Source organism: Protomyctophum parallelum (genome assembly GCF_964188405.1).
Source record: "Protomyctophum parallelum genome assembly, chromosome: 7".
Classification (NCBI taxonomy): domain Eukaryota; kingdom Metazoa; phylum Chordata; class Actinopteri; order Myctophiformes; family Myctophidae; genus Protomyctophum; species Protomyctophum parallelum.
The window spans coordinates 47,686,426-47,700,962 of record NC_139705.1 but is presented as its reverse complement, the minus strand read 5'-3'; the positions used below and the strand labels follow the sequence as shown (position 1 = coordinate 47,700,962).

The 14,537-nt window shown below is 42.0% G+C and overlaps 1 protein-coding gene across 1 annotated transcript; it reads right to left on the bottom strand.

Annotated features, from left to right (window-relative positions):
- Positions 1–690: 690 nt before the first annotated feature.
- On the bottom strand, positions 691–11,318 carry LOC310861412 (rho-related GTP-binding protein Rho6-like; the record flags this gene model as incomplete). The annotated part of the gene is made up of 5 exons (XM_083768840.1): positions 691–936; positions 1,366–1,500; positions 1,708–1,817; positions 10,875–10,962; positions 11,199–11,318. The coding sequence occupies 5 exons, from the start codon at positions 11,316–11,318 to the stop codon at positions 691–693; spliced, it is 699 nt and encodes a 232-aa protein (XP_083624966.1).
- Between the last annotated feature and the right edge of the window lie 3,219 nt (positions 11,319–14,537).

Below are 14,537 nucleotides of genomic sequence, written 5' to 3'. Positions count from 1 at the left end.
TCCTAAGAGAAATAGGCCTATACTGTGAAGGGTCAACGTGGTAATTATTCAACCATTACAGGACCTCTCTGTTTGAAATCCCCCTACATTGAATCACATCACTCCAGGTACCCAATCCTAGTGTCTCCCTTTCACTCAGCTGAAATCACATTCTTAACGAAGAAGTAATGCAATGAAATGCATGTAATTTACATGATTACATCTGATCTCTCCCCTTGGAGAAGAAAACAGAAGTGAGGTAATATCAGCCGACTCTCACAGTAAAACAGAGACAAAGAATGCAATTTATCAAGTTAAAAATTAAGTCTGAAGCACAAGCTGAACTGATGAACAACGACACCAGCATATCATCAGTAGCAAGTCATGGCATTGATAGCAGTGGCCTCCATAAAGATGTTTTTCACTCAGGCTGGGGAGGAGAGAGAAGCCTTACACCATTCTTTAAATTACAGCCGGAGCATTGACTACATAATTGCTACATCCCCAGATTTTTCGATTTCAGCTTTCTGCCCTTAATTTCCTTTCTTCTCCACGATTATAACAAAGAAAAAGAAAAAAGGAATACAAAAATAATTGTAGATTATGCTTCCCCTACTACACGCCCCTTCTCTTCCCACTGCAGGAAGCAGTCAGAAGTCCACAGGGGTCCAATGCAGAGTTCTATACCAGTCATGTGAAGGAAGCTCCTGTTCACATGATGGTGCATCCTTTAGCCTTGTCCTTGCTGAAGGTGGAGGAGAGCAGGTCCACCCTGCTGGGCAGGTGGAGGAGTCTCTTGGAGAGGCGGCGCACGGGGCTGGTCTTGGCGGCCGGCTGCAGCTTGTTCAAGCAGGCCAGGGCGGCGGTGCGGAACGCGCCGTGGACGCTCTTCTCCGACGTGAAGGCCGAACACTCCAGGTAGACCTCTGCTCCGAGCTGTTTGGCCAAGGACGAGCCCTGCGACAAGGAGACGAGAAAGCATTACAGTTATGCTCATTATTCTATAGGCTGGGATGGCTCAGGGATGGCTGAGTATAGAGGCGGCCATTATGTGGTGCCACTCAAAATAGGGATATTCATTTTCCCATAGAGATTTCCAAAAACATTTCTATAAATTACTTTAAGCCTAGAATCAAGCCATCCAGGATCAAATTCAGATTCTAAAAATGTCTTCTGAATCCTGACAGTTTTCTGAAAAAGCTATGTTTCTATGTCAGTCGTTCTTCGATTTTTCAAAAATAGCAGACCTACAAGCTATGAGCTTTTCAATAGCTAAAGCATAACATAATGTTAACACCAAAATGGGTTCCCGCATAAAATGGGTTAAGAGAAATTCGAAGGGCCAACAGAGAGATAAGACATGCAGGGAAAGGAAGAGAGACCAACCTGGTCGTGGGAGACAGGCGTGTGCTTGTGGTGGGACAGCTCCATGAGCGTGCATATGTCTGTGCGAAGGTCTGTCTTGCAGCCGATCAGCAGGATCCTTGTGTTTGGGCAAAAATCCAGGATCTCAGCCTTCCACTGTTAAGGGAATTAATTAATTAATGAAAGCCTTTATTGCGGACTCATGGTCCACATAAACATCATACGGTTACACGCAACAATGAACATACTCTAGTAGAACTAGTAGAAGTAAAAGATTGGAAATACTCCAGTAAAGTCAAAGTATCTCAAAATTGTACATAGGTACAGTACTTGAGTGCATGTACTTAGTTACTTTCCACATACCTTCTTCAGTGCAGTGTCCACTGTGTCTGGACGGCTGATGTCGAAGCACAGCAGCACTGCGTCACAGTCACTGTAGCACAGCGGCCTCACGTTGTCGTAGTAGGGAGAACCTGCACAGAGACACACACACACAAAGCAGGGGTTAAAGACTCAATAAGAAAGACCAAGAGAGTGTGCTGGTTTGGAAAGTTACCCATTTTGACCTGAGATCAGATTCTAAAAATGACTTCTACATCCTGACAGTTTTCTGAAAAAGCTATGTTTCTATGTCAGTCGTTCTTTGATTTTTCAAAAAATAGCAGACCCACAAGCTCGTAGCGCGCCACTCGGTGGCGCGCTATGAGCTTGTAGATCTGCTATTTTTCAATAGCTAAAGCATAACATAATGCTAACACCAAAAGGGGTTCACGCCCACATTCCCTGCCATTGACAGCTTTTGCTTTTCTGTGTCAGATACCCAGAATCAGTAGCCCATGACAAAAGAACCGGCAGTGAATGTGAAGCACTATTTTAGAGTTAGCTTGATCACCCTCTCCCACACACCCCCAGCCCTCAACTCATTTTAAACAAAGACATGGAGAATACAGTACAATGACCTGAATCAACATACAGTAGCGGTATTTTAAAAGTGAACAGGTTGTTTCTAGATGTGAATATTTAATGAGGTCCTGAAGTGGCCGAGAGAGGCAACAGATCTTAGCGAAAGAGGATGATCGTTCCAGTCAAATGGAGTTTTGTAGTGGAATGACCTGCGTCCAACTTCAGAAAGGATTTGAGGAACAATAAAATAGGGATATTGTATTATTAAGTGCATATCTCGGTGTACCTTTCAAATATGAAGGACAGTTAAATAAAATATTAAAAGAAAGATATGAGGTTTCCACGCAACAAAGATGATAGCCTATACTTGGCCAAACAGCTACTGTACCAGCAGAGATAGGCAATTTACCAGCTCACACAATGTGACGCATTCTGAGCTTATAGATAAACAAAATGCAAAGAACACCAAGGTTAATGTGATTTATATAAAACAAGCATGTTATCCATGTGGAAAGGAACTATACAATATGTACAAACACCATAAGAGCATCAAGTAGTCACTTTGAAGTTGCCAGGATATGTGCATAACAGGTCTTTCTCTGACCAGCCCTCCCCACCGCCCAAACTGGTAACCATGGCAGCTACAACGGTAGGCAGTATAAACCCATCAAGCATTCTGCTCACACATGCTCACGGTTCAAGCACAACACAACTGTACACAACTGATAACAGATAAAGAACTGGGAACATCAGTTCACCGTGTCCTCAGTGAAGCTTTGCTTCCTTTTCACAGCAACATAACTAACTACACATCTTCTGTTTGAGTCGGAAATCCCACTCGACGAGAGGAGAGCAGAGACAGATCTCTGTGTTACGGCTGATCTTGTAGCCTGACATCGGAGAGTAAAATGAACTGAAGTTCGGCTATGATTGAGATTTAGAGTAGACTAGAGGAGGGAAAGGGGGAGACCAAGTATAGACCCCCGGGGAACCCCATCAAAAAAGCATATGTGGTTACAGTGGTGTGAGTTGACTGAGCTGACCGTATTACTCATGCTGCCAGATTGTTAAAAGCACAATATTGCTACGATTGTCTCGAGAGTTTAGGTAGATTCAGACACAGTTAGATCCAGGTGGGTCTCTAATGAATTGCATTTTTATAGCGCTTTTCCAAGTGCTCAAAGCGATTTACAATGGTTCATTCATTCATACATTGGGAGGTGAAGCGGCGAACAGTCGGCGCCAGCGTCCTCACTTCCCACATTCACACACCAATGGTGGCAAGCTCACACCGACCGACTCATTGGAGGCAATGTAGGGTTCAGTGTCTTGCCCAAGGACACTTCGACATGTGGACAGGAGGAGCCGGGATTCGAACCGCCGACCCAATCAAGTAGGACATTCATTTATGAAAAAATGTGGATTCTGCCTGACAGAGACAATATACTTACACTATAAGATAAAGATACTGTACATGATTAAATACCATTGCTCTGTAGCGTAGTGCGAATGCTGTCCTATTAAGAGCAGAGCATACTTCCTACTGTGAAGGAATAAGCTGATTTATTCTTGCGTTTTAATAAATCACACAACTACAGTATGTGTGACCCTCTTAACTCACAGGAAGTATGCTGTGCTAAAACGAGAGTGAGAGGATGTCCGTCTGTTCTCTATTGTGTTTTCTTCTTGCGCATGCACACGCACGCACGCTAATGATGGTAATGGCATGTCTATTTTGGACATGTCATTATTAGCCTCTAAAGAATTCCAAGTAAGTGGCTAATTTCCTACTCTGACAGGGAGCCAACTATATGCCTACAGTAGCTTCCTAAAAATAACAAGGATATAATAAGCAGGTCAAACAATAATTGCATATCAGCCAAGCTAGCAGATTAGCAGTCTGTACTGTAGCAAACTGAATTCAAAATCCTGTTGTAAATGAGTCATCATCATGTGATACATTTCACAATTTATGTAAAGCGCTTTGGATAAAATGCATTAATGCACCATTTATTTTACCATAAATTACATGCCATCAGATTTAGAACATACTGATGCCAGAATTTCAGGCAGTATTGGCAGCTATTACGATACTGGTACAACTCTAATAACCAGACACTGACTGACACAGAGACAGAGAGAATGTACAGCACACATCAGATCTGAATTCTGACAATCATGCGACTGCTTTAGTGGGCTTCTTTGAACAAATACAGATCAATGTCAATCCAATGAGAATGCTCCTGCTATCCAAATACAATTACAGATTTTATGAATGTCTTTCTGCGTGTTTCTCTTTCGCTTTTCTCGAGGACCGTCTGACCAGTCGACTTTTGGCTAAATTGGTGTGTGTATCGCAGAGGGGGACTACCTCTTTCCCGGAGCTTAAAGCCACACCTGATGGGTGTGGCTAATTTAGCATAAACCTAACCCTAACCTTAACCCACAAAAACTATGCCTAAGCCCAACCTTAACCCTTACCCTAACCTCACAGAATTATAACATCAAAACCACGCCCATCGCGGAAGAGTGAGTCTCATGATCGCAGAGGACCAGATGGAGTACAGTTCCCGGTCAGATCATCAGCTTTCTAAAAATCACACCTGTGTGAAGTGAGGGGCGCTCTTATCATCGTAGAATGAGAATCAGAATTTGCGTCCTCACCTTCGTCTTCAATATTTGTGCTTACACACACCCTCAAAGCTGGACATAAGAGGGGCTAGCACCCCTCAAAAATCCCTAACCCATATATAGAGATCCCTGATGTCATCATCAATAAGACATCACAGTACTGACACCATAGACTGGCCTACTGTATGTACTATGATGATAATGAATGGGTCTCGTAAAGCTTGTATGCAACAGGTTGCATAACTGAACAGATATATATTCTGAATGGGCATTGATCACACTAGCAAAGATTTAAAAAATAAGGTAAAAAAGAAGTCTGGCTAGCCTTTGGCACAAGAAAGGATCGGCACACATAAATAAAACGAACAAACCCAGAATTAATGATGATCAGCTGCAGCTACGTTGCTTACATAACGCTGTACAATAAGGACAGACTGTCAGGTTTTTTACCCTTCTTTAGTTTTTAACCTGTAGGGAAAACAAAATGTACAACATATAGGGCTATGCTTTCAAAATGTACACTCCCATCATGCGAACGGTATCGCTTGCCAAAAAACAGTGAACATGTGACACCATTGTTGTACCACAGAATTTAAATGGGGCTAAAGCATCTCTCCATTACACAACAACACATCACATGAACCCACTGAACTGTTTGGAGCAAACCATCCGAGGAAAAGGACACAAGAATTAACCATTAATGAGTTGCTGTCAGGGCAGGAACCTTCTATCTCCATATTCACTTAGCCGTAGCACTAGCCTCGTCATCCTTATAGGTATATGCAAAGGCTAAACTTTGGCTGATAATCCAACATGACAGTGTGCCACGGGTTCGAGTCCCGATCTTGACAAACTTTACTGTGTGTCTTCCCCACCCCATCGGTCTCCCCGTTGCCTGTCTACATACATCAATAAAGGCAAAAAGCCCCAAAAATATCTCAAAAGAAATAAAAAATAGCTTATCTACAAGTCAAAATGCAACGCGTTGTTTGGCTATTATCCCATATAATCCGGGAAAGCGTGCAGTGCTGTGATCTTGAAGATATACCATTTATGGAATATCTTACTGCACACATATCTATATCGACAAGGGGTTGGCGGCCAAAAACATAACATTTTGTGGGGCGTTGGCATGTAAAGCGCCACTGATATAGCAACATAGGTTTTTCAGTTTTTTAGAATTAGCCTCAGGTCTTAATGGGCTAAGACAATAGGGACACCAAGGCCTGACTCACACCTTCACAACAGATTGATGTATAGCTGATGCATGATACTTGTTTACTGATGCAAGCTCGCAATGCATTTCCAATGGGAGTGACATGGTTTGACACAACATTTTTGTTGTATGAGGGGGAGGGGGGCAGTGGAAACACAGCCGAAATGCATTGGGAGCTTGCATCAGTAAACAAGTCTCATACATCTAGCATGCATCAATGTTGTATGCTAGATCGAAAGGTGTGAGTGAAGCCTAAATCTGGTAGCAGTTTCTTTTACATAATAATGTCTGTTTTCGTTTTTGGTCAGTGCACAGTGTGAGGCTGTGGGCAGGTCATGCATGTCCTCCTTGCTTGGTATCCCTCCGTTGTGCCTTCTGTTTGCAGTCGTCAAAAATAACATGTGCGAGCGCACACACACGCACGCACGCACACACACACACGCACACACACACACTTCCACCCCCCGTGTGCGAGGCAACCCTCATCCCTGTGCAACAAGCTCTGGCCAACTGGCAGAGTCCTGCTTCCTCTACCCAGAATGCCTTGGCTGTTATGAAAGCTATCCTACTTGTTTTGGTTTTTCTTTATTGATAAATTGTTTAGTGGTCAGTGGTTCTCAGACATGTTCATGTCAAGGACCACCAAATTATGTATTTGGCCACGAGACCCCAATTTTTTGTGATATGAACTGATCCCCTAAGAGAAGATTTGTTCAGAATTATTTAATTTCTTGCAATTTTTCACAAATAATAAAATAGCCAATCTACAAGCTCACAGCGAAGTCTCATGTTTTTGAATAGCTGAAGCATAAAATAGGGTTAAAGTGGTCAGAAAGAAATTAGATATTTTTTTATGCTATATTATCGTATACGTTTGCTGGGGCCCCCAGACCGCACTTTGAGAAACATTGGTTTACGTAATTTGTCCAAACTAGACCAACTAGGCTGTAGAGCACCGAGTCAGTAACGATGGAAGTTGGAGATCCATGACCCACCTGGCTATGCAATACCCGTTGTACCCGTGTCACAGTACCCGTTCCACCCAGCTGTTTGTGTCCATTTTATGCCCATCTGTGTCCCTTTATTCCTATATATGGAGTTTTGTGTCAGGCATGCCCAAATATGAAGTGTTTTGCCTAATCTATTTTTTTTTTTTTTTTTCCATTTCATTTCAACCTTTATTTAGTTATCTGAGAACACACTGAGGGCTGGGACCCTCTTTTAATGTGACGTCATGGAATGTACAGGTGAGGTCCACTCTCAGAGCCTGACCAGACAGAGCCTTTTGTGGTGGTTCTGGACAACCGTGTATCTGACCGACTCGACGATGCAAGTTGAAAATGCATGCCCCACCCAGTTATTATGGATGTGTCCCTTTTATGCCCATATATGGAGTTATTTGTCAGGCATGCCCAAATATGGAGTCTATGCAGATGTCAGAACATTTTTGTCGTCAGAACAGGCCAGATCCATATACAGTAAGGAGCCTGGACAAGGGCCCTGTCCAGAGACCGGGCAGAGGCCTTTTGTGGCGGTTCTAGACAACCGTTGGTCCGACCGACTCACTGCACTCCCTGTGGGGGTGTGGAACGCGTGTGTCGAATTTGAAGACGGTGGGTCGAACGGTTCTCAAGTTACGTACATTACAGCCGTACAGACGTATTTGTGCATTTATAGATAGATACCGTATGCATGTATGAGAGAGTCACTGTGTCAGCAGGTCAATTCATAGTTGCATTATATTTGTATATTGATATGTCTCCTTACTACTCACAACACAATTTCATAAGAGCCACATGATATATAGTCTTAAAATATATATACTTTTAGGCTAGAATCAGATTGCTTCAATAAAGTGCAAGTTCCTGCTTATCAATGTTTCCCTAGCCTTGGAAACCACAGGCGTTTGTTTCCCTGATAGGTAGTTATTATAGATGCATGTGTAATGTTAATTATTGAGGTCTAATTAGGTTAATTATAGGGTCAATGAGTTTAAAGGGTACCAGGAAGGACAACCAATGTTGATGATCTATTTTTACCTGACCCTGCATTATCACAACATTTGCTCCAAAGAAGAGCATAATCTTACATATCATTCGGTTACTTTGTAACCTTTGTTCTCGTGAGTGATCTCCCCTAGTCAAAAAATAGGATCCTGTAGGATTTAGAAAATTCTATCAAAACTCGTTTTGAGCTTGCATATCTGCTACTTTTGTGTGACCTGATTTATATTGTGAAAGAAAAGACAATCGTCCATCACTCTACACAGCGTTTTCTTTTCTTTTGTTTGTTTGTTTTATACTTCCAGGCTCAAGTCAAAATAAGGGTCTGCACTGAAAAACACTGGCAGTGGTGGAAGAATGAATGAATTTAATACCTGGCAGTAATGTGTTAAACTCTATATAGCCTACTTCACTTGACCGAGGTTCTCCAGGGGTCTATACTTTGTTCCCTGAACAACAAATCTCTTTGCAGAAAAAAAAAAACTCGATCACAAAGCATCACATGTTCGCATGTTCGCCCATTACATGACCCAAATAGGGACGCTAGTACTAAGGGGACATGACATGTGGTTAGAATTGGCACAATGAAAAAGGAAGGGATGTCCGCACACTGAATTGAAGCTCCCAGGAAGATTCTTTATTTGTAACAACGTTTCGACCTCTGTGGGTCTTCGTCAGGTATGAGTATACAACATCAAGAGGCGTATTTATATACAACAGCATATGGGCAGGTCTACAAGGAACAAGCTCTGTTACAATGATGACAATCAAGCTAAGACACGCCCACCGCATCTAAAAGGATGAGGCTGCAATCAGCATGTAGGGCGTGTCAAGCTGAAGGACTCTGTATATATATAAATATATTGAACAATAGTGGCTCTAAGGCCAAACTTTTTAGAGCCCAAAAGAAGTATAAAGGTGCAGACATAGTTAGCTGCAAACCAAATAAAAACATTGCAAAGGATAAAAAATACTGCCTACAGGTAAAATAACTAGTAGGGTACTGTAATTACAGTACAAAATAATGAGGACATGTGTCTGATTGTCATCATTGTAACAGAGCTTGTCCCTTGTAGACCTGCCCATATGCTGTTGTATATAAATACGCCTCTTGATGTTGTATACTCATACCTGACGAAGACGCACAGAGGTCGAAACGTTGTTACAAATAAAGAATCTTCCTGGGAGCTTCAATTCAGTGTGCGGACATCGGACATCCCTTCCTTTTTCATTGTGCATATTTTTGACCAGCACCTGTAGAATTCCTGGAGATGTGCGTGCTTCCTGTCGTATCCTATCTAGAATTGCCACAATCTCACAAGTCTTCGGAATAGGCTACAACAGCGCTGCTGCATTCCAAATTAATGCTGGGCTTTGGGAGCTGTGTGGAATGTTAAAAACGGGGTGCTGGTGGTGCTTATGAATTATTAATGTAAAGAGCAGTCCATATCACTGCAGAGCGTTAGGTTTGGTGTAAAACAGTGTAGATAAGAGGTCGAGACATGGTCTATCTGGCCTGTGGTGAATTGAATAATCACATCGTTACTTTGAGAACAGAAGGCAATTCAACATTTTTACTGAAATATTTAATTTAATTTGTCTCAACCATTGTATACCAGTGACTGCAAAATCTTGAAATACCGCTATTTGTTTTAAAATCTGTTATCCTTGCTTACAACTATTTCTAACAGCAAAGACACAATTGTAATGGTTTCGTAAGCTAGTTTTGTCTAAGTTGCAAGGTGTGTTGCAGTGTGACAGCTCTGTTTGCACATTCCTTTATTACCTTTTAAGTGTGAATACTTTTCTTAGTTTTCAGATTTCACATCTGCTTTGGCCATGTAAACGTATGTTTTCTCGTGCCAATAAAGCCCCATTTGAATTGAATTGTGACTCTGTGCTGCCTCGCCAAAGCCAGGCCAAATGTAGACTCTCACCAAGGTGCTAAACAGCAGAACAATACTGTAAGTTGTAACTGGATCAACAGAAACACCAAGAACACTAAAAGCCAGTCTCTGCAAAGATAACAAGACAGTAAGACACAACAGAGGCGATAGACCTTCATTTGCACTTGTTTACCAACTCGTGACTGATTGCATTGTCTGGAGGTTGGGAAGGGTAAACTGATGGGTTTCACAGTAGATACCTTTAAGTCTTTAAAGTCAGAATGTTCCTGAATCTGCCTTCTGATCTTTCCTGGTTGAGCACTTGATATAGGCCAACCACTTATATTATTAGACCATGTGGAGAAAGAAAAGCTAAATAGCTGGGCTTATATTTATTTTACTCCCCCCCCCCCCCCCCCCCCACCCACATTTTGAGGGGGGTCCTGTCCTGTCCCCCCCCCCCCCCCTTAGTGTGAGAGGTGGTCACGACTCACAAAACAACATTTAACCCCACCAGCAAAATAATGAGTGTGCAAGCATCTCCATGTAAAAGTTGCTCCAAATAAGTGTTACAAAAAAATTGGAATTTGAAAAACAATTATTAATGTAAAGTATACGTGATTAGAACATGATCTACATTGTGAAATGTTCAGAACATTTCACAGTTTAGGTCTAATATTTCTGTAATTGCTAAAGATTGCTAGAAAACCTGTAGCCTACATCCAATCACGCATCTGATTGGATGCACCTCTACGCAGTAGAGGTGCGCACTCTTATCGCACCCATTAATTAATTAAAAAAAATGCAATTAATTAACTCTGAAGGACCAAAAAGGACATGTATGAGTTTGACATGACAGCTAGGAGACCGAGTAGCCTATATGATCCTCACCTGATGTGTCCCAAAGGCTGAGTTCTACACGCTGGTCCTCAATGTCCAGACAGGCGGTGTAGTTCTCAAAAACCGTAGGTACATACGTCTATGGATGGACAATGCAATGAGTTTAGGATGCCTGCATGGGAGCGTTCATGATTTGTAGGCCTATTTCACTTTACAAGAAAATGACAGACTAACTTAAAACTTTAAAATGATGTCTGCTGTACTATCATCCACCCATTAGCCTGCTATAGTAGTGTCACGTTTATCGGAAATTGTTTATTACAGCTATTTAGCCTACCTACAAATACAAATATATATAATAAAACATAAACCTACCTCTGGATAGGAATCCTTTGCCAAGACTTGTAACATTGCGGTTTTACCGCATTGGACGTCCCCGACGAGCACTAGTTTACACCTCGCTACAAAGGGCTGGCTAATTCTTCTTTCCTTCATTATGAAGAAGCAACAGAAACTGGACTATATAGGCTACTATCGCGGCCAAAAAGGACAGTCAGAATGATTAAAATGTGCAATGATATCGATGCCTCAGTCAGCCAGTCCGTCAGTAGGCTCTCCTCTCACGAGCAGTGCGGCCGGCGCTGTATCTCCGAAATTCTCCGCCTCTGACTGCATGCACGTAGCTATGTGTGGCGGTGCTGTCCTCCTCAGTGGTGCTGAATGAATGCTGAATGCTTCGCCAACCGACCACAGAAGCGACGACAAGAACTCTACTCTACTCACTTCTCACTCACTGACCTAAATGAACAGAGACATTGCGGAACTTTATACTGGCGCCTCCAGCCAATGAGCGTCCCCGCTATAGGTACAGAGGGCGGGGCGTTGTAGATAGGATCGTCTGCATCGTGGTGGCACTGCATAATTATGGTGTGTGTGTGTGTGTGTGTGTGTGTGTGTGTGTGTGTGTGTGTGTGTGTGTGTGTGTGTGTGTGTGTGTGTGTGTGTGTGTCAAAAATATTGACCATCTACCCAAAATGTAAAAACTGCAGGAGTGTTAGTCTACTCCGTCATAGAAGTAATAACCCATTTAAATCGGGTCAGCGTCTGTGTCATTTTAGATTTTAGAGTTGGCTATTCTAAATTAGCAGATATACGTACAGCTTAATACTACATCTGCTATTTTTGAAAACTACTCACTTGGAAAGCATTTTAGAATCGGCCTCAGGTCTTAATTTAACTACCTCGCTGACAGTGTTGCTATGTGAGGAAGCCTGGATGTTCCTTGAGATTCTATGTGTATTGGGTATGTAGCTGTTTTATATGCTGTGTGTGTTTATGTGTGGACAATAAATCTCCCTCTGGGACAAATAAAGACTAATCTAATCTGACAGTATGTCGCAACTCGCAACAATTACACATACCAAAGTCCTAATAAGCAAAAACAGATGGCACACATACATAACACATTTACCGTTTTCACACATAGCCTGCTGGACAAAAGGAGACTGTGGGTGAATTTGTAAATACATTTGCATGCACTTAATTCACTCAATAATTAACTCACAGCATACCAGTACCACGGCCCACAGGTTGAGAATCGCAGGGCTAGTCTTACAACTATTATATATTGAATTTTAGTTGACCTCTGACCTGCTTTAGTATAGTATTTTAAATCATTTTGGGGAAAATGCTGCTCTAATTGTCCCAAAAGTGAGTGCAAAAGATTTATTCTATTTGTTTTAAAAAGCTTTATAGGCTACCCTTGCCAACATGTATAACGTTGCAATGTGAAATAGGTCTGTTTAACACAACTAGATCTGTACTGTACGTGCCGGCCTACTTGAGAACGACGCATACCCGTTGTCAACTTGTCATAGCACCCGTTTTGTGTCTGTCTGTGTCCCACATGGAGATCTCTGTTGTATCTGCCCGTCTGCCTGTGTCTGAAGAGGGCAAACTGACTTACTGTGAAAAGTGGACTGGTCAAGTAATCAATTGTCAGGTGTGGGGTTGCCATGGCAATCAATTGGCTGAGGCAGAGGCTGGAAATTGCACAGGTGAGGGGATTTAGGCTGATTAGGCCCACTGGCAGAGGGGATTCTGTTGTGGTCTGTTATGGTTTTTGGCCTGTCTTTGGTTTCCGGTGAATGTTCATTATCTTTACATCTTTATATCATTACATGAATATATTGATACTATGTTGCGGGTGATTAGGTCGGGTGGGAGTGGCTAGTTTTAGGAGAGCTTTTTTTGTTTGTTTTGTCCTTTATTATGTTACGTTTATGTATATGCATGAAGGTATTTGTTGTATTGTTCTGTATTTGCTGTATGTTGTTGGACCCCATCGAAAACGAGATGATACATCTCAAAGGGATATCCTTTTCTCAATAAAGGTTCATATATATATGGATAACATCAAAAATGGCCTGTGGGAACTGTGAACTTCTATATAATACCTTTGCACATACCAAAAATGGCATCCTCTGCGCAGTGACCCATCCTAAACTTTTAGGAGCAGTAGCCACTATTAATACTGTTAGTGCCCAGGGAGGGAGTGGTTGCATGGGATCAGTGTCTGGTTCAAGGACACAATGCTAAGCCTGGGGTATCGTGTGCACACATGTCTGCATGCACACGATACCCCTTTATACAATACATACCTGTACTGTATAATGTAACTTAAAGATAAATATGTATGTAGGCTATGCATGCTATGGTATACCAGTGGTTTGTGTCATGGACCACCAGAAGCAAAGATAATCAAGATATGTGTTAAAAATTCAAAAGAATTAAACATTTTCTAAAGGTGTGCCACGCCGTGAGCTTGCATATCTATAATTTGAGAACCACTGTGTTATACAACGCTTCTATTTGAGCATGCAGAATGGTGCGCATGGTATAAATGGAAACAACCTCTTTACTAAAACACAGGGGGGTTTTGATGAAGCTATTGTATAGCAGCATGTACAGTAGCTCTGAATGGGGAAATCAATGCACCTGCTGCCTAGTTAGTACACACAGAAAAATAAAGGTGCCAAGCTGCAACCGAAACTGGTTCTTCAGAATGATGCCGTAGCATAGAAGAACCATTTTTGGTTCCAGAGTCCAGACAGAGCCTTTTAGACAAAGGTTCTTTGAATAACCAGTATTTTAATGGTTCTACAAAGAACCCTTAATAACCACTAAACCCTATATACTTCATCGAATGCGACTTGTATCCCCCAGGGCTCACTTTGTCTACCTTACCGGTACTTTTTTTTTATTCTGCCAAATTTTGCTGATCTGTGAGCTTTTAGATCGGCTAGTTTTATTTCTGCCTAAAGTTCGCCTCTTAAGACAAGCCCAAAAATTGGCATGCAAATAACCAAATATGGTTGCGCGGTGTCCCTCAGGGCTCTATACTTGTGTATTTTCTGTTTTCGTTCTTTAAATATATTCTCTAAGAATAGACGAGCGACAAGCTTGTGCAAGCTTGTAGATTTGCTATTTTCTGCAAAAGGTTTTCCTAAATTCCTCATAATATGGATCCTGGGGTTTAAGTGGTTAAGTTGTTGAGGTGCACCATCCATCGCATTTTTGGTTATTCCGCGCTGGAAGAGATGGCTAAAGCCAAACGCCTAAGGGAAATTCCCACTTGGCCGGGGGAGATATTAGCCACTCTGCTACTATGTGAACTATATAGCTCAATTATATGTTTGCAATAGACCTTATTCA